The 23629-nt window shown below is 37.7% G+C and overlaps 1 protein-coding gene and 1 pseudogene across 2 annotated transcripts in view; one reads left to right on the top strand and one right to left on the bottom strand.

Annotated features, from left to right (window-relative positions):
- Nucleotides 1-488: 488 nt before the first annotated feature.
- RAB18 (RAB18, member RAS oncogene family) overlaps nt 489-23629 on the bottom strand; it is a 54060-nt gene continuing 30919 nt past the window's right edge. Inside the window, exons 3-7 of one of the 2 annotated variants that reach the window (XM_066279241.1) lie at nt 16005-16066; nt 7297-7369; nt 4658-4776; nt 4156-4222; nt 489-2415 (exon numbers count right to left, since the gene is read on the bottom strand). In XM_066279241.1, the coding sequence (XP_066135338.1) occupies nt 2240-2415; nt 4156-4222; nt 4658-4776; nt 7297-7369; nt 16005-16066 (497 nt within the window). In that variant the 3' untranslated portion in view covers nt 489-2239. The remainder of the gene's footprint in view (nt 2416-4155; nt 4223-4657; nt 4777-7296; nt 7370-16004; nt 16067-23629) is intronic. The other variant, XM_066279243.1, reaches the window with a different exon arrangement.
- Nucleotides 4901-6085, top strand: LOC136337964 (iron-sulfur cluster assembly enzyme ISCU pseudogene; annotated as a pseudogene).

The raw sequence follows: 23629 nt of genomic DNA on the forward strand, positions 1-23629 counted from the left end.
CCCACCATTAGGTAGCTCTGTGATCACTGGGAGCTACCTAACATACCCGTGTTTCACTGTCCCCATCTTTAAAATGGGCATAATAGGAGTACCAACCAATCTCTTCAGGTTGCTGTGAGGTTTCAGGAGATAATCCAGCACTTAGAACAGCACCCCACACCAAGGAAACTTGAATAAATGCTAACTATTATTTATTTTCTTAGGTCCATGTCAGTATTCCTAGAACACAAACACTATATCCTAATTTGCACCGTCTGCAAAAATCACTTTAAAACTACTTCAAATGATTACAAAAGAAAAATTAACAAAACCCTTTCAGTGACTAATTTAGATATTATAAATACATCACCTGGAAAACTTCCAATCTGAAACAGTAAGCTTGCAGCAAGAATATAAAGTGAAAGCCACAGAACTTGAGCAACACTCTATTCAGAGGGCCTCGGCCGATGAGAATACCAGAAATGTCTACTACTTCCTACACAAATGCATCTAGGGAAAGCAAGCTATATTTATTCAAAAACTATAAAAGGTTACAATATAAATCAAACAAAATTAGCTTTTAAAAGTTAAGTTACTCATAAGGGTCCAAATTCTGACCAAATCAAGGGAACAATCACTGTACAGAAAGGTTATTATATAGCCCAAGGAGCAAAAGGCAATAAACAGAAAGACACTACATGAACATACAAACCCACAGTTTTAAACCAGATCCTAAATACATGTGTTGGTTACTGTTTTCCAACATTCAAGCAGTAAATGTTTTATACCTGGTAAAAAACATACTATGTGAAACCTTTAATCATATGTAATAAGATCTAACAAGTGTGAACCAAGTATAATCTAAGATTTGCTTGCTTATATGAAGGTGAAGGTGAACATTTCAGAAGGAACCCAAATTAAAGTAAATCCATTATCATATCTACTTCAAATATGACTCATAAAAATGCTTATCCTTTGCAACTACATCCCAAGAACTGCCCAGAAATTAACATCAGAATCTTACTGAAGGGTATTATAGTGACCAGCCTAAAGAGATAAATTACTTATTTGGGGGCTTACATAGCAGAAGTCAATGAATTAAATTACATGAGTAAAGAAAATATACAATGTACAATAGCTAAAGGTTAGAAAATCAAACACTGCAGGAAAAATTTATTAGTCTGTACAAGTTGATTTTGATAAAATATTGACTACTTGTTACAATAAATTAACAAGATTTTCATTGCAACAGTATTTTTCCACACACATCAAGATCTGGAAGCAATAAGTCTTTCTTAAATTGTCATTTAGTGTTTTTTTCCCCAACCCTGAAAACACAGACATAGGTTCTTTAATATAACAAGCCATTTATGGAAGTCATAAGATACAGATATTCATAAACATGACACAAGCTACAATAGATGCACCTGGGCAAACACCACCAACATTTATAGAAAAAAAGTGTTGGTTTAAAAGTGTAAGTAATAACATGAATACATAAACACACTATTCGTGTCCTTCCAAAACCAAAATGGGGGAAAACCTTATTGCCATTCTGCTAAACACCATATATCTAAAAACGCTGCACAGAGAGTAGTAAGTTCAATGTACATAATGTACATATCACACAATTAAAACTCCAGTTAAGCAACTGAGCTACTCATTGAAGTAAATTAAAAGGTAAGACCAAACTTCTTTAACATACCAATGCTATTTTAGAAGTATCATCAGAACAGAGATTTAATTATAAATTGGCCTGGACTGCATCCTGTAAAAGGAATTTTGCTTAGTATTAAAAGAGAACCTGTCAGCAAAAATCCTAGAAAGCTGTGGAATCATGCTCTTTGTTATTCCTGAAGAAATTCACCAGGTTGATGACACCTGTCATCTCCCCTGTGGTTCTAGGAGTTCTACATATCAATTAATTCAGTAATTGATAGGCGTATTTAAGCAAAAAATGCATATTAAATGGGTGGATTTTAAAATCACATGATAAATGTAAAACATAAAATCAAATGTACTCATAAAGGTACACCAATTTTATGTTACAGAAAAAAACTGTAGATTGCAAACTGTGCATGCTTACCATAACGTTTTACCTGGAAAAGCCACTGCGTGGAATTTCTTGCAAATATTTACTGCCATGATACAAAACAAATATGTGCAAACTGCAAGGTCCCTAAAATAGCAGTTAAAGAGTTTATATACAGAAAGATGTTACTATCTGATCAAATATGCAAGAGATGGCATTTCCCAGAGTTTATAACACAGAACAATAACCTCCACAGGTTCCTCTTCCATGGCCTTCCTCCCCGTGTGACAGTTTGACTCCTTTATTCTGGTTCTCACTTTCCCACAGTCCAGGCGTCTGAATGATCTTTTCAACAAGTTCCTCAAAGGCACACTGCACGCCATCACAGGTTTTTGCACTTGCCTCTGAAATTCAAGAGAAAATGTCTTAGCATATTCCTTTCTGGTCATCCTCCTGTTCTTCTGGGAAACTATTATGGCATAAATATTGGCCAACAATATGTAAAGAGCCAAATTAATAATTTCTTCCCATAGGTTCAATGTTCGTGAATTCCCCCAACTCTCACTGCCTGTCAGCTCTACCTTCAAAGCACCTCACAGATCTGTCAACTTTCTATCACCACCATTGCTACTGCAGCCACAGCCACTGGCATCATTCATCCAGGCTACTGTAAGAGAGAGGTCCACCATGACCTTTTTAAATCTCATCTCCAATTATCACCACCCTCCCTTCCCCAAAAACACACTGCTCCAGCCTACAAGCTTTCTTCTTTTTTAACTACATTAAACTGGTTCCGACCTCAGGAAATATTTGCTATTCTCTAGCCTAAGCTGATCTCCCTCTAAAAGTCTTCATCTGAGTGATTCTTGCTCAAATGGCACTGCCTTGAAGAACCTTCCCCAGTCAGTCCCCAGCCTGTCGCCCTCCCTTTCCTCTTACTGTTCCACTCCCTTCACAGCATTACTTACTTATTTAGCTGTTTCCCATACTACAACATTAGCACCCTGAGGGCAGGGAGTTTGTTTGTTCTATTCACTATTAAATCCTCAGTGTTCAAACAATATTTATTGAATAGATGAACAGATATTGAAATGAAGGACACCTAGCAAGTACACAGCAGAGGTAATACTCAGTTCCTTTCTTTTCTGAAACTCACTATGCCTTCCACTTATACCACCTGCTTCTACCTATATGATGTTCTTCCATATCCATTTCTTCATTCCTAGTCAATTCTAACAGCTAACTTGGCCATTCCTAAAACTGGCTTCCCATTAGAATTAACTACAGTGTTTTTCATATACTACTTTCTAAGCCCTCCTTCAGACCTGTGACAAAGCCCAGGACCTATAAGGTTCAGAAGCTCCCCAGGTTTTTCTGACACGGGCAGTTGACTTTTCTAAATGAGAAATCAGCAAACTTTTTTGTAAAATTTAGGCCAGAGAGTAAATATTTTAGGCTTTGTAGGCCACGCAGTTTCTGTTGTAACTGAACTCTGCCAGGAACCCAAAAGCAGCCACAGACAGTACGTAGGTACTGGGCGTGGCTGTGGTCCAATACAAATGATGGGGCCACATGTTTGCTAACCCCTGCTCTACCATGCTCCTCAAATATTAATGTGCATATACAAGTCACAAAAAGATTTTATTGAAATGCAGATTCTAATTCAGCAAATCTGGGGACCTCCTGAGATGAAACATTTCTAGCAAGCTCCCAGGTGGTATCACTGTTGAAAGCACACGGACCAACAAGGCACAGCTTTAGTACTGGAGCCTGGCTTTACTGAAAGGCACTACATACTGAGAGGGATGATTTGCCTGTGTTCTGTAGGACTTCATATAATGTGTTGCTATTTTTTCTTACAGAAGGAAAAATAGCCCTGACTGGGTAGTTCAGTTAGTTAGAGCATTGTCCCGATACTTCAAGGTTGTGTGTGGGTTCAATCTCCAGTTAGAGCATATATAAGCCTCAACCAATGAATGCATAAATAAGTGGAATAACAACTGATGTCTCTGATTTTATAGTTAGTTTACAGTACACCTATGAACTAAATACATATCATTTATAATTCATAGAGAAAAATTTAGCAGAGATTTCATTTTTAAATTCCTCCTTAATAATGAAAACATAAATATTCACACACCTACCTATAAATAACATGGAATGCTTTCGTGCAAATTTCAGGCCTTCGTTTCTGTCAACTTCACGATTTTCCTAAAAGACAGATGCAAAGATTAAAACTACCAAGGTCCTGGCTGGTCAGCTCAGTCAGTTAAGATCGTCATCAGGAAAAGACAAGGTTTGATCCCTGGTCAGGGTACACACAGGAAGCAACCAAAGAATGCACGACTGAGTGAAACAACAAATGAATGCTTCCCTTTCCATTCCCCTCTCTCTTTCTTCTGCTCTCTCTCTAAAAAAACAAAAACAAAAACAAAAAAATCAATAAAAATTAAGCCCTGGCCAAATAGCTTAGTTGGTTGGAGCGTCATCCTGGCACGGAGGTTGCTGGTTTGATTCCCCCATCAGGGAACATACAGGAGCAGCTCGATGTTCCTGTCTCTCTCAGGAAAAAAAGAAAAAAAGACAATAATAATAAGAAAAACTACCAAAATACAGAGCCAAAGAGCCAAGTATCTAACTTCTTACCTTATCAATTTTATTTCCAACTAGCATGTTTACTATGTCATTTCTTGTGCAGTATGTTTCCAATTCATTTAACCAATTATCCAGTTTAACAAAGGTGTCTCTTCTTGTGACATCATAAACTAAAGTAAAAAGAGTCATTTATAATTAAGCATTTAAAAATAAGAAGCAATGATATATTTCTGATATGTAAATAGGAGCTAACATTACTATATAGATAGGCAAGTCTATTTTTTTAAGTCATTGATGTTTACCAATCAAATGGAAGAAACAAGTACAAGAAAAAAATACAAGCATGCACACACATTTCAATTTTATTAACACACACTATAAGAGGAATGAAATGATAACTTGTGTGATAACTGAAAATTAATTTCAGCAAAAAAACTGCTGGGCCCTCTTCCTTACAACAAAAGAAAGTGTGTCCAAGTGCTCAGGTTCAAATCTGTGGCAAAAATACCAAGAATTTTACATGAACTTAAACATCTATGACCCTGTTAATTTGTTTCTTACAAAGATCATAATCTGAAAAACTATGTAAAATTAGCAAATGGAATCCTGATTACCTTCCTCTGTGATCACTTTCACACTGTTCCACATTATCATAGAGCCTTATTAATTTACAGTATTTCCTAAACTTAGGAGATGCTAAAACCAAAATAAGACTCACTGTCAAATTAATAGAAATAAAACCAAAGCCTCACAAGTCACAATATGAAAGAATTCTCCCTACAACTGATCGATATTCACCTTAAACCATATTAAGAACAAGCACTTTTCTGCTGAAGTCGCTGGTTCAAAACCCTGCACTTGTCTGGTCAAGGTACATATGGGAGTTGATGCTTCCTGCTCCTCCATCCTTTCTCTCTCTCACACTCTCCCTCTCCTCTCTAAAATGAATTATTTTTTTTAAAAAAAGTACTTTTCAGCAAGCTTGCAAGACAGCGGCGGCCATTTGAGGTGGGCTGTGCAGGCACTTCTGCTCCGGAGCCCAGCCAGGCAGTGCTCAGCTCTGGGCCAGCTCTTTCACAGGAAGGTTGTTGATCATTATAAAAAAATCCCAGAAATGTGGGGTCTCTCAACAAGACACCTAAAAATGTCGGAACTGGATCTGTGGGGGCTCCAGCATGTGGAGATGCATGAAATTACAGATTCCAGTGGATGAAATGGGGAAGATCATGGATGCCAGGTTTAAAACATTCAGCTGTGGTTCTGCAATTGCTTCCGGCTTGTTAGCCACCACTGAATCGCTGAAAGGGAAGACAGGGAGGAAGCCTTGACCATCGAAAACACAGATATCTCCAAGGAACTGTGCCTTATCCCTGTGAAACTGCACTGCTCTGTGCTGGCTGAAGATGCTATCAAGGCTGCCCTGCTGATTAGAACCAGTAACAAGAACCCAAGAAAGGAGAGGTGGAGAATAAGGCCTAGGCTAAGCCTCTAGCAGGACATATCAGCTGCTTGCCTACCCACCGTCCAGTCAACCTGTGCAGGAAACAAAGATTTCAAAAGCCCCTCCTGCATTACAATGAAAGAGCAATGCGATACCCACAACATTTGCTGTCCACATTGTGGCTCTAATGCACGCTAAATATACAGTTTAATTGTTCTGACTCCTGTGGGTTTTTTCAGTCCATTTTTACCATCTAAACCCAACTTGTTTATATTTTGAATTGTAATGTCAGTGGCCAAGACCAGGCAGATTCACACTGGATCTGGACAGCCGGTAGAGGAACTGCAGAACAGAGCTGGAAAGTGGTGGGCCATTCCTGTTTATTAGAATCTCACAATGGTGGGCGAGCAAACAGGCAGGGGAAAACCTTTCCTTGTGGCAGCGGGCAAGCGATCTGTCAAATGACCCCTCACAGTGGCGAGCAAGTGATCCGCGCCATGGGAAAGCACCCATAGCCTTATATAGGTTATACACATATGACTCTGCCATGGGCTCACAAACTAATCACGCAAAGTGCAAGCAAGCAAGCCTAACACAGCTGTTTTCCCAACAGGCCTCAAAACTGAAGTCAATAATGAAATCTCAGTGCACAAAGATGTCTCAAGTGCACAAAGATCTAATTTACCTGCATCTACTTGGAGGAATTACCAAAAGAATGTCTTGATATCATTATTTGATAGAGCCAAGTATTTTACATAAAACAGATTTGCATATATTAACATATTAAAAAATATAAGACCAAAAAAAAAGGACAAGCACTTTTCAACAAGTTACACCTGAGAATCCAAATTTGGTTTTTAAATTTTGTGTGATTATGAATAAATAGTGTTAAGTGTTTTCTGCTATCATCTGGGACTAATAAAATGCAGCTAACAGAAGATCAGTTTCTGATACTCTAAGACCAGCTATATGTGGATTTATCCTCAATTATTTCTTTATTAACATGTGCTCTTAAATCAAATAAGTATGATCTTTATTTTTTAATTACTGGACAAAAGGTTGAAAATAAATTTTAAAAAAGTCAATATTCATTAATATTAAATGAAGTTAATACAACATCAAGTTACATAAAGCAGCCCTAAAGAAAAACAAAACAAAAACTTACTGACCTTTACAGAATAAGCAAAATAAAAAATTCTAGTAATAAACAACACTATTTTTAAAAAAGCATATTAAAGTAAAAACTTACCTAATATAACACCCTGTGCACCTCTATAATAGCTGGGAGTTAATGTTCTGAACCTCTCTTGACCAGCAGTATCCTAAAAGTGACAATCAATTACCATTAAAGAAAACAAAGTATAAACAACAGACATTCAACATAAGTACTAATTTAAGAGTAGAAAGTAAACAGCATTATTAAAAGCTCATTTAAAATTTTAAATTTAAATAAGATGTATTTTCTTCATGAAAAATGTTACATTAAATAAAATTAAATGCTGACTTGTCTCTAAAAAATGCAAATAAGTAAAGGTGTTCTACCATTTTGGATTTAAGATTTTCATCACACATGAAACACACTTTATTGAAAGCCATGGTTCTCAATTCTAGCTGCACAATTAAGTTTCCTAGGAAACAAAAAACCTGGATGCCTGGGTCCAACCCACAAATATTCTGAGTTAACTGGTCTAGGGAATGAGGAAAGTTCTTAAGGTCTTCCCAGGTGATTCTAACATAGAATAAAGGTTGAAAACCAACGATTTGAAGAGCATTATAGGGGTGTCTTATTTTAGGCTAGTAACTTTTAGGTTGGACTTTTAAAAATGTTTTCTATGTATCTTCTTTTAGGAAAATGCATAAAACCAAACCACTCCTTCTTTCTGACTCATGCCAGGAATAATAAACATAAAAGATGTACACTAGTGGAAAATGAGGATTTCACAAGGAAGGAGCCTCATCTACTTAGTCACCAGTTTAACCCCAGCGCCGGGAAAAAGTATTGCCACAAGATAGCGCTCAACTTCTGTTGGGGAAAAAATGTAAGAAAACTAACAAGTCTCTACTTTCAGGATGGTTCCTCCTGCCTTTTTCTACCATCTTTGGACTGCAGCTTCAAGGTACCTAAGTTTATGCAAAGCAGTAGATGGCAATTTAATGCCTTAGCCCACCACCTGTTTTATTACATAAAGTTTTACTAAAGTGTTATTAGACCACAGCCAGGCCCTTTCACTTATGGACTGCCATACAGCCTTGCCTTAAGGTTGGACTAAATATTTACTATTCAGCCTCTTAAGAAAAAGTTTGCACTAGAGGGCACAGGGGTTGGGGGATGGATGAAAAAGTTGAAAGGATTAAGAACTATGAATTGGTAGTCACAAAACAGTCACAGGGATGTAAAATACAGCATAGGGAATATAACCTGTATAATATTCACACTGTATAATAACTATGTATGATGCCAAGTGTGTACTAAAAATATTGGGGGAATACTTTGTGAACTTTATGATTGTCTAACCACTATACTGTACACCTGAATTGAAACTAATTCAAAATAATCATGAATGTAGTAAACGGTAATTGAAAAATGAAATAAGAAAAAAGAAAATGTTTGCACTCTGCTAATGTAGAGTACCCTGAAAACAGAAAAGACATATACCAAATGTCAGCTTAGCTACCAGTCTCCTGGTTGTAAATGTGAGTCTAGCTATGGAGCAAACAGCAGTTCCTTTACATATAAAGTGTTAATAACCTCTAAGAGGTTTATAAGATTCTAGAGACATTTTCAACTAGCAGGGATGGGCTCCAGCAATACCTAGTTTCTTTGCCTGGCCAAAGTAGAGAAAGATTTAAGGAAATAAAAATAAGGTACAGAGTGTTTGAAGTAATTCATAGCCCAGAAGAGAAACAAGAAAATAACTTCCACGTAACCCACTCTGCACATCCACTGCTCCTCCACAGATGGGCCACCTTCCACAGATGCAGAACGTCCCTGGCTACCAGTGTCACTACCACAGAAACTGCCTACCCACATCACCATGGTACAGTGAAAAAGTAACAAAATTAAACTTTCTACAGAGACGAATTTATGAGATAAAAAGATTTCTCTTTATAAAAATTCTTTTTGCCTCAGTTTCTTATAAAACCTGCCTCTGATATTAAAAATTATTCAATTTGCATGTTTACTCAAAACAGTAATATAAATTAAAAGATACATATAGTGAGTGAATTTACTACCTAAAGCATTTTATAATTTGACAATATGATATAGATCAGGCCAAGGACCAAGCACGAAATATTTCTATCCCAAGCCTTTTTGTTATAACAAGAAAAATGTCATTCTATTTGCATAGTAAAAATATCCACATTTTAATCAATTAATTTCCAGAAGTAGCATAAAGCCATGTGAATATAAATTTTGTTTACTTTCATCTTCATTGAGATCAACTTCAGTAACTGCCTTGATGAAACATGACATGAAAATCAACTGTAATCCCTGTTAAAATTTGCATAAAGCCCAGTGTTTTACAGTAAAAACTACAGCAAAAAATGTTTTAGTGTTAAAATATTGAACATGAGGCCCTGGCCGGTTGGCTCAGTGGTAGAGCGTCGGCCTGGCGTGCGGGGGACCCGGGTTCGATTCCCGGCCAGGGCACACAGGAGAAGCGCCCATTTGCTTCTCCACCCCCCCCCCCTCCTTCCTCTCTGTCTCTCTCTTCCCCTCCCGCAGCCAAGGCTCCATTGGAGCAAACATGGCCCGGGCGCTGGGGATGGCTCCTTGGCCTCTGCCCCAGGTGCTAGAGTGGCTCTGGTCGCGGCAGTGACGCCCTGGAGGGGCAGAGCATCGCCCCTGGTGGGCGTACCGGGTGGATCCCGGTCGGGCGCATGTGGGAGTCTGTCTGACTGTCTCTCCCCGTTTCCAGCTTCAGAAAAATACATTAAAAAAAAAAAAAATTGCACATGAGTCTGACACTTTAAATGTAAATATTTAATTAGGTCAGGTGTTTAAATCTTGACTTTTTTTTTGTTCACCTATAAAAATGTTTATGGAGATATGATAATTTTGGCAAAAAACCCTGTTTTGCAGTATTGGGTCAGGATTTATAACAACTATAAAATTTATATGCTTAAGTAGTCAGAAAGATTTTTGCTTGTGTTTGTTTTCTTTTTCTTTTTTTTTGTGACAGAGAGAGGGGAAAGATAGGAACAGACAGGAAAAGAGATGAGAAGCATCAATTCTTTGTTGCAGCACCTTAGTTGTTCGTTGATTGCTTTTTCATATGTGCCTTGACTGGGGGGCTGCAGCAGAGAGAGTGACCCCTTGCTCAAGCCAGTGACTTTGGGCTCAAGCTGGTGAGCCCTTGCTCGAACCAGATGAGCCCGCGCTCAAAGCTGGCGACCTCGGGGTTTTGAACCTGGGTCCTCCACATCCTAGTCCGACGCTATATCCACTGCGCCACCACCTGATCAGGCGCTTGTGTTTGTTTTCAAAACAGGAACATGCAGTAAGCGTAAAGTCTTTGTAAGATAGAAGCAATAGAGCTTATTATCTTTATCCTGCAGTTTTATTTTCCAATGGAAAGAGATTATTAAAGATAGAGATGTATAAAGAAATAGAAAGGATCTAGAAAGGCTAAATAACAGAATGTGGGAATGGAAGTGAAAGAAAATATAGAGAAAAACAACCTTAAGAGTAAATACCTATGGCAGCACTTTCAGGAGGCAGTGAGGGCAGGGCTATGATTGATTATTCTATTTGATTTATTCTAGAAGGAGCTTCCAAGTGGGAGAGGTTTTATATAAATAAAACCAAAAAAAAATTAGAAGAAACTATAGGTTCATATATGATATTTCTTTTCTTTTTTAAGTGAGAGGAGGGGAGATAGTAAGACAGACTCTCGCATGCTCTCCGACTGGGTATCCAGCAACCCCTGACGGGGCCAATGCTAAAATCAACCAAGCTATTTTTTAGCGCCTGAGGCTGACATGCTTAGACCAATGAGTTATCCTCGGAGCCCAGGACAAGGCTCAAAGTAATTTAGCAACTGGCTGCGGGAGAGGAAGAGGGAGAGAAGGAGGAGAGGGAGGAAGCAGATAGTAGCTTCTCCCATGTGCCCTGACTGGAAATCAAACCCGAGACATCTATATGTGGGGCTAACGTTCTACCCACTGAGCAAGCTGGCCAGGCCCATATAATTCTGAGAGGGTCTTCCTAAATATGACATGACACCCAAATGCCATGAGAAAATAACTGATCTGACTACATAAATTCTAAAACCATGGTATGGCAAGAACACTTCTCCCCTGACCCCTGCCTCCACCTATTCCCCAGCCATACACTCTTATCCTGAATAAGATTTGAAGGTAAACAAGACTAGTTAAAAAAAAAAAAAAAAAAAAACTTGTAGTATATGCAGAGTATTACACCATTAACATATATATTCATCTTAAAAAACCATTAACATATATATTCATCTTAAATAAAATTTAAAGACAACTGACAGTGGAAAAAATTAGTATTTTGGCAAAAACTAATGTTTTTAATATATAAAGATTCCATTGGCTGGTTTCCAAAGAAAACCTGGCTGGTTTGCTCAGTGGTGGAGTGTCAGCCAGCATGTAGATGTCCTGGGTTTGATTCCTAACCAGGGCACATAGAAGAAGCAACCATCTGCTTCTACACCCCTCTCTCTCTCCACCCCCTCCCTTCCTCCCCTTCCCCTCCCACAGCCATGGTTCGATTGGTTAGAGCACAGAGGCCAGGCGCTGAGCAGTAGCAGGGGCAGAGAAAGGTGACAAATCAATCTTTCAAGAATATAAAAAATCAGGACCCAACTTAAAAAACCATGTAAAATATTGTATGTTTGAAAAAAATAACAGGAAAACATTAGACATACTTACATAGTTACTTTTTATTTGGGATAAAAAGTTTCTTAGGAATAGTGTGCCGTTCAAAGAATCCCAGGAAAATAAATGAGATCATACAATGCATGAATACTTGTTTCAATCTGTAACTGACATCTAGACAGCTCTTAATATTTAACCACCATGTTGAAGTATGTCTCAGTTTGAGGATTGCTGACCACTTCTAATATTATTTACCTTATGCTATAAAAATAATTTATATATTATCATAGTAGATAAATGAGATATATAAAATAGTACTTTTTTAGTAAATTTTATTTTATTTTATTTATTTATTTGTGTTTTTTTAAAGAGACAGAGAGAGAGTCAGAGAGAGGGATAGACAGGGACAGACAGACAGGAACGGAGAGAGATGAGAAGCATCAATCATTAGTTTTTCGTTGTGCATTGAGACACCTTAGTTGTTCATTGATTGCTTTCTCATATGTGCCTTGACCACGGGCCTTCAGCATACTGAGTAACCCCTTGCTCGAGCCAGTGACCTTGGGTCCAAGCTGGTGAGTTTTTTGCTCAAACCAGATGAGCCCGCACTCAAGCTGGTGACCTCAGGGTCTTGAACCTGGGTCCTCAGCATCCCAGTCTGACGCTCTATCTACTGTGCCACCGCCTGGTCAGGCTAATATAGTACTCTTTTATAACATATATATAATATACATTTTTAATATGTTAGCAATAGTATTTAGATAGAGAGAAAGACAAACAGGAAGGTATACAGAAGCGAGGGAGACAGGCAGGCAGGCAAAGACACTAAGCATCTTGGGTGTTTCTGAGTGTTAAAGCTACCTATTCAAAATGAGGATAGTTTAAGAGACCTTTTGAAGTGTAATAACATTCACATCATAGAGGAACCAAAGAAGAGAAAGAGCAAGGGACAGAAAACCAATTAAAAAAATAGTGGCTGAAAACCTCCCTAACATGATAAAGGAAAAAAAAAAAAGACACACAAGTCCAGGAAGTGCAGAGTCCCAAACAAAAGCAACCCAAAAAAGGCCCACACTAAAACATACCATGTTAAATGGCAAAGGTTAAAGACAAAGAGAACTAAAAGCAGCAAGTGAAGGACAGCTAGTTACCTTTTCAAGGGAGCTCCCATAAGACAATCAGCAAATTTTAAAACATAAATATTTCAAGCCAGAAGAAATTAACATAAATTATTCAAAGTGATGAAAAGCAAAAAACATACAAATAAGACTACTTTACCCAGTAAAGCTATCATTTAAAATTGAAGGAGAAATAAAGAGCTTCACAGGCAAGAAAAAGCTAAAGGAGTTCATTACCACCAAACCAGTATTACAAGAAAGGTTCAAGGGTCTTCTTTAAGAAGAATTAAAAAAAGAAAAAAGAAAACAGAGGAACATAATTATAAAGAATAAAATGGCAATAAATATATAGCTATAAATAACCACTTGGCTATAAATGTCAATGGCTTAAATATTCTAATCAAAAGACACAGGGTAGCTGAATAAGAAAACAAGAACCTATATATGCCATCTACAAGAAACCCACCTCAAACGAAAGATACACACAGACAAAGTCAAGGGATGGAAGAAAAGATATTTCATGCAAATAGAAAGGAAAAAGATAGCTGGAGTAGCAATACTTATATAGAAGAAAATAGACTTTAAAACAAAAGCTTTAAAAAGAAAAAAGGACACTACATAATGATAAACTGAGCAATCCAAAAAAAAGGATATAACCCTTGTAAACATTTAAGCACCTAACATGGAAGCACCTAAATACGTAAAACAAATTGATGAACACATAAGGGAAGGAATCACACTAATACAATCACAGTAGGGTATTTTTAACATCCCATTGACAACAATGGATAGATCTTTCAAGAAAATGGCAGCCTTAAATGACATACTAAATCAGATGGGTTTAATTGTTATCTTCAGAGCACTCTACCCTAAAGCAGCAGAATATAAAATCTTTTTAAGTGGGCATGGAACATTTTCTAGGACAGACCACATGTTAGGACACAAAACAAGTCTCAATAAATTTAAGAAGAATGAAATCATATCAAGCACCTAAAATGGCCAATTAATATTTGACAAAGGAGGCAAAAAGATACAATAGAGTAAGGACAGGTCTATTCAATAAGTGGTGCTAGGAAAACTGGACAGATACAGGGAAAAAAAATGAAAACCAGACCCACTTCTTACACCATACACAAAAATAAAGTAAAAATAGATTTAAAAACTTAAATATAAAACTTGAAACCATAAAAATCCTATTTTTTCTTCTCCAAGGCAAGGGGAACTAAAGAAAAAAATAAACAACTGAAACTACATCAAACTAAAAAGTTTTTGCACAGCAAAGGAATCCATCAAAGTGAAAAGACAACCCAATGAATAGGAGAACGTATCTGCCAATGACACATTTGATAAGACATGAATATCCAAAATCTATAAAAAACATATAACTCAACACTAAACAATCCAATTTAAAAATGGGCAAACGGGCTGGGGGGGAGTTGGAAGGGAGAAGGGCGATAGATGGTGATGGAGAGAAACTTGTCCTGGGGTGGTGAACACACAGTGCAATATACAGAAGATGTGTTATAGATTGTACCTTTGAAACTTTTATAATTTTATTAGTCAACATCACCCCAGTAAATTCAATAAAAAAATTAAAGATAAATAAAAATAAATAGAAATGAGCAAACGGCCTGAATAGACACTTCTACAAAGAAGGCATACGGATGATCGATAGACATATGAAAGGATACTCAATGTCACTAATCATCAGAAATGCAAATTAGAGCCATAATGGGATAATAACTCACACCTGTCAGAATGGCTATCGTCAATAAATCAAACAACAAGTGCTGGCACGGATGTAAAGAAACGGGAACCCTTGTGTACTGTTGGTGGGAAAGCAACTGGTGTAGCCACCATTGTAAACAGTATGGAGTTACCTCAAAAAACAAAAAATGGAACTGCCTTATGACCCAGCAGTCCACTTCTGGGAATTTATCTGAAGAAAGGTGAAACACTTGTTCTAAATAAAAAAGAAGTAAACCTTACCTTTTGCAACAGCATGGATGGACTTGGAGATTATTATGCTAAGTGAAATAAGTCAGTCAAGAGAAAGACAAGTACCACATGATTTTGCTTGTATGTGGAGTCTAGCGGATAAAATAAACTAACAAATAAAACTGACTCACAGATATAGAGAACAGACTGACAGCTGTTAGAGGGGGTTGGAGGCTTGATGAAAGAAAGAAAGAAAAACTCACAGACAATAATATGGCAGTTACCAGAGGGGTGAGGGAAGGTACAAGAGGGTAAAAGGGATAAATGGTGATGGAAGGAGACGTGACTTTGGGAGGTGAACAGACAATACAATATGCAGATGGCATATTATAGAACTGTACACTAGAAACCCATGTAATTTGATTAATCGTGCCACCCCAATAAAGTCCATAAATTTTTTTTTAAATACAGCTACCCATTCAGCATTAACATGAACAGGTCTTGTCAGCAGAGCAGTGTGGAAGAGAATGGTTTGGTTCAAGGGCAAATGAAACAAAAACAAAGCCAGTATATAAAAATTGGGCACCAGCATTAAAAAATAAGCTCAAAGTTGGCAAACTCAAATTTTATAAATATTTATATTAACAAACATGAAAAAATAAATTCTTTTCTAAGTATGACTGCATTCCCCTTCTCCCCAACGACTGTCTTTAGTGTTATGTTAGTTCAGTCTAAGCTGTCTTTTTTAAATTTCAAAGAAATACATTCATCAACCATGATTCTCTCTGGCAGGCAGGATGATTTTTTTTAAATAGTTTGTTCAGTTTTTCAATATTATGAAGGGATTATATATTTTAAAAAGTAAAACAAGTTTCTGCTTAATTACCCAATTATAAGACACACCTATTTATTGCTTATCCTTGAGTCAACATCAAATTTCCCCGAAATTATTTAATACAAATGGTTCATTCACCTCCAGAACACTATATACATTAATATGTGCCTCTTTAAAAAGTTCAACTTAATATTTATACAAACACATTTTTTAAACTCTTACCCATATTGCAAGTTTCGCCTTATTTCCATCCACTGAAATTGTTTTCACCTTAAAGTCAACACCTTGAAAAAATGAAAATTTTGGTAAGAATCCCAGTAAAATATATTTTTTAAATCAATTACCAAGAAAACCAGAGAACAGAAATACCACTTTATCAAATGCCCTAATTCATACCCCAAATTCTTAAGAGTTATGGATGTGAAGATAAAAGAAAAAGTATCACAAAACTTAGCACCTTAGGATTTAGTCAGGATACTTGAAAACCAGTTGTTTGTAGAATTCAAACACTCACCTATCAGTGTTCTTGAAAAACTAAAAATATCATTGAAAAAATAAAATTCATTTTAAGGTGCAGATTGACTATGCACATTAAAAGCCAAGAGTGATATTCATGGTGCTACTGTAGAAAAAAACTATGGCTGACTGTGGATCCAGGCAATTTTCAGGGACTCCCAAAGCATCTACACACTATTATTAAAAGTGTTGTTCACACCTGACGGACCCCTAACTTGGATTCTGACTACAGGCCAATTGGATGACTGGTATAAATATAAAAGAACTCCTTAGCTTGTAAATTCTTTGCTTGTTTTTATCCTATAAAACAGTATTATTTTTATACAACCTTATGAACTTGCTACTGCAAAATTTCACAAAGAGAATTTACCCACAAATACATTTGTGCCCAGCCCTCTAAGAATCTTCATACATGAAAGAGGAGTGGTCAGTTCTGTAAAAACCTCCTATTGTACTAATTTATGTCAAGAGAAGAGCTTCATTAAAAGGCAAATGAGGTTTTACTGTTGCAACTCCCCCAAAGCTCTTCCTTTTCAGGAAAAGAAGTTGACAATGCCATCTGGCTTAAGTGAACAGTAAGTCCCGACATGTCTTTAAAGAGTATCAAAAATAATATATAGTCTACCCCACTGGCCAAAGGTAAAAAACATCAGCTCAAGAAGCTTGGAAAGAAACTTTCAAAAGATCTTATTATAATAGCTTGTCACAATTAATTCAGAAAAGCCAAACTACGATAAACAGCACCTCATATACTAAATGCTTAATAGAATACCTGTCACCAATTAAGAAATATATTAGTAATTTTTGGATGATTTCTAGTATTCCATTACACTAGAAATTTGTATTTTACACATCCAAAATAAAAATGCATTTCACAATGCACATTACACCAGGTCTCTGTCTTTCTGTATACCAAAGATTAAGAAAAAGAGTTTGGTGTTTTGGGCTAGAGTAATCAAGGAATTGATAAAGCCAGGCCTAGAATGATATGCAACCATTAGTAACCATTAAAAGATAGTGTCAATTATGTAGTCCAAGGAAAACCTAAGTATAAAGTTGCTTGGCAGTCCAAAAAAGAAAGAAAAAGAAAAAAAATCCCATGTTAAATAATCTTGTATTCACCAGGTCTAAATTAAATATATGTACATGCGCCACACCACCTACATAAATAATATGAAATTACTTACATTTTATTCATATTGCTTTAAAAAACAAAACCTAAGAAAATCCAGATGAGGGAAATGGTTCTGACTTGGTACAAGTATAAATGAAGGCCACTGGTAGACACTACAGAGAGATAGCCTATAATATATATTCTACAGTTAAATTCCCAAGGTTTTTCAGAGAGTGAAGAATTTATTTTTTTCCTTAATAACCCCAGATAGCATGATCAGGGGCAAGCTGGCCTTTTTGCTACCTACCAGCTAATTAGTTTACCTAAGAAAAGAAACTCACTGTTCCCAGAATGTTTGTTTTCCTCCCTTCCCCCGATCTCTTTTATAATTTCCTGTTTTGGCATGTTTGTGGACAGCCTAATGACTGTCTCTGTCATGTGTAATTTGTATGTTGAAACTGTCTCCAAGTTACAGAGAACACCATCAGGAACCACTGCCCACTTGAGTCCTACCATCGATGTCAACAGACACTGCTAGCCTGACAGGGCATGTCATCTGGATCCCGGCTCCTCAAGGTCCCTATTCACCTCTCTTGTCTTCTCCAGTGATTCTCACGTGCTGACACTGAGCTCTTTAGCTCTCACTCGCTTAAACTGTTCCTTTACCAAGCCTAGTTCTCCTGTTTCCAGGTGGCTATGTGTCTTCTTTGGTGGCAGCAGTCTTTATGATAAATTTGATTTTGCCAACTTCTTACTAGATTTGATTAAACCAACCTCCTCATGTGGATAATAAGGAGCTCATAACAGAAACAGAATGTCTAGGAAAAAGCAGTCCTGTGTTTCTCCTCTAGGACCACACTGCACATTTTCTGTGACCAACTGTGTGTGGGTTTTTCCCACAAAAGGCAATTCTCCAGTTCTCCAGGGACACCAACTGTGTGTGCTACAACTCAACCCAGCTCTGATACTCTCTACCTGGAGTTAGGAGTCAGATTCCATAGAATAAGGGCTCAGTCCCACAAGATTGCTACATTCGCCATTTAAGATGCCAACTGCAAATCCAGGTTCTTGCCTGTGCTTCTGAATAACTGATTACTAATTAGATTGCCATGATCCCCTCAATTTGATTAGTTTGCTACAGCAGCTCACAGAGCTCAGGAAAACCATTTATTTAGACTATAATTTTAATATAAAAGGATACAACCCAGGAACAGTAAGATGGAAGGCAAGATATGTAGGAAAGGCACAGGAGTTCCTGCCCTCCTCCAAGCCCACCATCCTCCCAGCACCGCTAAGTGTCTGCCAAAACGGAAGCTCTTCCTGTCAGATGAAGTATAAGACAAAGATGCCTACTCTCACCACTTCTACAGAGTACTGGAAGTTCTAGCCAGAACAATTAGGAAAGAGAAAGGAAATAAAAGGCATCCAAATTGGAAAGGAAGAAGTAAAATCAGCTCTTATTCACAAACAACATACTCTTTAATACGTAGAAAATCCTACTGATTCTATTCCATACATGAACAAAACAAAAACCTACAAGAACTAATAAACTGAGCAAAGTTGCAGAATATAAAATCAACACACAAAAATCAGTTGCATTTCTATACACTAGCAATGAACAATCCAAAAGGAATATTTTTAAAAACCATTCCATTTCTATTAATATAAAAAAGAATAAAATACTTAGGAATAGACTTAATCAAGGAGGTCTGACTTATCCACTGACACCTGACAAGCGCTGCTGAAAGAAATTCAGACCTAAGGAAGTGAAAACACAGGCTGTGTTTATGACCCAAAAGACTTGTGAGGACAGCAATGTGACCCAAACAAAGCAATCTACAGATTCAACACCATCTCTGGAAAAGTGCCAACAGCTTTTTTGCAGAAATGTTTATGAAGTTGCTTTCAGTCTCCACCTAAGGATGGGGGCTGGATGCCAGAGGACCAAATTTGGATGAGAGGAATGAACTTTCAGTTCCACCCCTGACCTCTGGAACAAGGGACAAGGGCTGGAGGTGAACCAATTCTCACCATTGAATCAATCATCAATGGCCAATGATTTAATCAATCCTGCATATGTAATGAAGCCTCCATAAAAACTCAAAAGCAGGGGGCTCTATGAGCTTCCAAGTTGGTGAACACACAGAGAAATTCGGGAACAGCAGTGCATGGAAGTGCCACACCCTTCCCACACACCTTGCCCAATGCAGCCCTTTCATCTGCCTGTTCCTTTTATAATAAACTGGTGACCTAGTAAGTAGAATGCTTCTCTGAATTCTGTGAGATGCTCTAGCAAATTAATTGAACCTGAGGAGGGACTCGAGGGAAACTCCAATTTATAGCCAATCATTCGTAAGTACAGGTAACAACTTGACCTTTTGACTGACATCTGAAATCTAAGGAGCGATTTGTGGGGAACCCCCATGTATAGCAACTCAGAAGCACAAGTGACAACCTGGAATTTCAACTGGCATCTGAATGGTGGGGGGGGGAGTGGTCAGCCCCTTAGGACCTCCTCATTTCAGATGCCCACTCTCCACTCCCCACCCCCCACCACCATTCAGATGGTGAAGTTTACTATGACATTAAACTAAAAAGAAAGTTCATATGATCATTTCAACAGATGCCAAAAATGCAATAAAAAAATCAACACACATTCCTGATAAACCCTTTCAGCACACTAGGAACAGAAGGGAAATAAAAACACACAGCTAACATTGTCCTTAATGGTAAAGACTGAACCTTTTCCCTTTAATATCACAAAAAAGAATAATACCAGCTTTTACCACTTCTATTCAACATTGTGCTGAAGATTTTTAGCAAGGGGTATAAGAAAAGAAATAAAAGGCATCCAGATTGAAAAGGAAGAATGTAGAAATCCAATGGCATATACATCATCATCATCAAAGCTAGCACTAATAACCAAGTTTAGCAAGATTGGAAGATGTAAAATAAACATTTTTTTAAAGCATCAACTTTATTTCTACATACCAGTCATGAACAAAAGGGAAATTGAAAATTTATTTAAATACTATTTTATATAAAAATCTATGAACTATTTAGGGCTGAATTAAAATAAAGATGCAAAAGATAAGAAAGGAAACACTCAAGAGGAAATTTAAAAGACATAAATAAATGGAGAGAGAACTTGCTCAGGGATCATAAGGCTCAATATTGTTAAAAGGTCAATTCTCCCCAAACTGATCTAAAATTAATTCAAAATGAACCACAGACCTACCATAAAACATGAAAGTATACAAGCTCTAGAATTAAGCATAGAGAAAAATCACTGCAACCTTCTGTTAGGCAAAAGATACAACACTGAAATCATCCATTAAAGAAAAGATTGACAAATTGGATTTCATTAAAATAAAAAACTTTTACTGTTAAGAAAATAAGAGGAACCACAGACTTGGAGGAACATATTTGCAAAGAATAAATCATCTAATAAAGATCTTATATATAGAATATATAAAGAACTCTCAAAATTCAACAATGAGAAAAAAATCCAATTAAGGAATGGAACGAAAGATTTGAACACTTGACAAACATATGTGGGTGTATGGTATGTAAATACTTTAAAAGATGCTCAACCTGGCCCTGGCCGGTTGGCTCAGCGGTAGAGCATCGGCCTGGCGTGCGGGGGACCCGGGTTCGATTCCCGGCCAGGGCACACAGGAGAAGCGCCCATTTGCTTCTCCATCCCCTCCCCCTCCTTCCTCTCTGTCTCTCTCTTCCCCTCCCACAGCCAAGGCTCCATTGGAGCAGAGATGGCCCAGGCGCTGGGGTTGGCTCCTTGGCCTCTGCCCCAGGCACTAGAGTGGCTCTGGTCGTGGCAGAGCGACCCCCCGGAGGGGCAGAGCATCGCCCCCTGGTGGGCAGAGCGTAGCCCCTGGTGGGCGTGCCAGGTGGATCCTGGTCGGGCGCATGCGGGAGTCTGTCTGACTGTCTCTCCCCGTTTCCAGCTTCAGAAAAATACAAAAAAAAAAAAAAAAAAAAGATGCTCAACCTTATCAGTCATTAGATCATGCAAATTAAACTACAAGATATCAATACACACCTACTAGAATTGTTAAAATTTTTTTTTTATATAATTTTATTTTTTTAATGGGGTGGCATCAATAAATCAGGATACATATATTCAAAGATAACAAGTCCAGGTTATCTTGTCGTTCAATTATGTTGCATACCCACCACCCAAAGTCAGATTGTCCTCCGTCACCCTCTATCTTGTTCTCTCTGTGCCCCTCCCCCTCCCCCTTTCCCTCTCCCATTCCCCCTCCCCCCTGTAACCACCACACTCTTATCAATGTCTCTTAGTTTCACTATTATGTCCCACCTACGTATGGAATAATACAGTTCCTGTTTTTTTCTGATTTACTTATTTCGCTTCGTATCATGTTATCAAGATCCCACCATTTTGCTGTAAATGTTCCGATGTCATCATTTCTTATGGCTGAGTAGTATTCCATAGTGTATATGTGCCACATCTTCTTTATCCAGTCATCTATTGATGGGCTTTTTGGTTGTTTCTATGTCCTGGCCACTGTGAACAATGCTGCAATAAACATGGGGCTGCATGTGTCTTTACGTATCAATGTTTCTGAGTTTTGGGGATATATACCCAGTAGAGGAATTGCTGGGTCATAAGGTAGTTCTATTTTCAGTTTTTTGAGGAACCACCATACTTTCTTCCATAATGGTTGTACTACTTTACATTCCCACCAACAGTGGATGAGGGTTCCTTTTTCTCCACAGCCTCTCCAACATTTGCTATTACCTGACTTGCTAATAACAGCTAATCGAACAGGTGTGAGGTGGTATCTCATTGCCGTTTTGATTTGCATTTCTCTAATAGCTAAAGAAGATGAGCATCTTTTCATATATCTGTTGGCCATTTGTATTTCTTCCTGGGAGAAGTGTCTTAGAATTGTTAAAATTTAAAAGGCTTATGGCCCTGGCCGGTTGGCTCAGCGGTAGAGCGTCGGCCTGGCGTGCGGGGGACCCGGGTTCGATTCTCGGCCAGGGCACATAGGAAAAGCGCCCATTTGCTTCTCCACCCCCACCCCCTCCTTCTTCTCTGTCTCTCTCTTCCCCTCCCGCAGCCAAGGCTCCATTGGAGCAAAGATGGCCCGGGCGCTGGGGATGGCTCCTTGGCCTCTGCCCCAGGCGCTAGAGTGGCTCTGGTCGCGGCAGAGCGACGCCCCAGAGGGGCAGAGCATTGCCCCCTGGTGGGCAGAGCATCGCCCCTGGTGGGCGTGCCGGGTGGATCCCGGTCGGGCGCATGCGGGAGTCTGTCTGACTGTCTCTCCCCGTTTCCAGCTTCAGAAAAAAAAAAAAAATTTAAAAGGCTTATCATACGAAGTACAGGAGATGGAGCAAGGGTAGGTTTAATAGTTGTGAGTATGCAAAACACAGGGTTTATTCTTATGTTATTTATTTATTATTGTATTATTTTCCAAACCAACAACTGTAAACCTACTTTTGCCAACCCCTATATAAAAGGTGAAGATGTACAATAACAGGAACTTTCATATAATATTAGTGGGAATATATAAAATGATACTTTATTTTAAAATGGGCAAACTATTTTCCAAAGTTAAATATGCATTTACCATATAATCTTGCAATCTCATTACTGAGTATTTACACAATTTTGGGGGATTGATACAGCTGTATGGTATTCCAATTGTGGGGGTAAAAATAGAACTATACACATTTGTTATAATACATATGCTAAAATTCAGTATCTGTATACCTCAAAAAAGTCAGTTTTACTGAATGATACTGTCAAATATGGCTTACTAACTCGTACGTCAAAAACATACTAGGTCAACAATATTTTCTGAAAGAATAAATTATCAGATAACTTGTATTGTAAAATTTCTGCTTCTTTCCAATGTAAGATTTACTATGTTGGCAAGTCCAAAACTGATTCTGCAAAAGAATTCCATGGGCTTTTAAACTAATGAAGTTCTTCATTCAAAAGACTTATTATGTTATTCTATTTCCCTATAGCCTTATTTGTATCTTTTGGATCGATCTAATTATAAAAGAAATGTAACAAATCTAATATAACTATTTTAATCAAATCCTCTTATGTATAGACATATTTTGCATATATATATATACACACACAAACACATATATACATATATATAAAAATACATACATGGCTTCTATGTTTGGTACCTACTTGTTTATGACTGTTACAGCT

The sequence above is a fragment of the Saccopteryx bilineata genome, chromosome 5 (genome assembly GCF_036850765.1).
Source record: "Saccopteryx bilineata isolate mSacBil1 chromosome 5, mSacBil1_pri_phased_curated, whole genome shotgun sequence".
Taxonomy (NCBI): Eukaryota; Metazoa; Chordata; class Mammalia; order Chiroptera; family Emballonuridae; genus Saccopteryx; species Saccopteryx bilineata.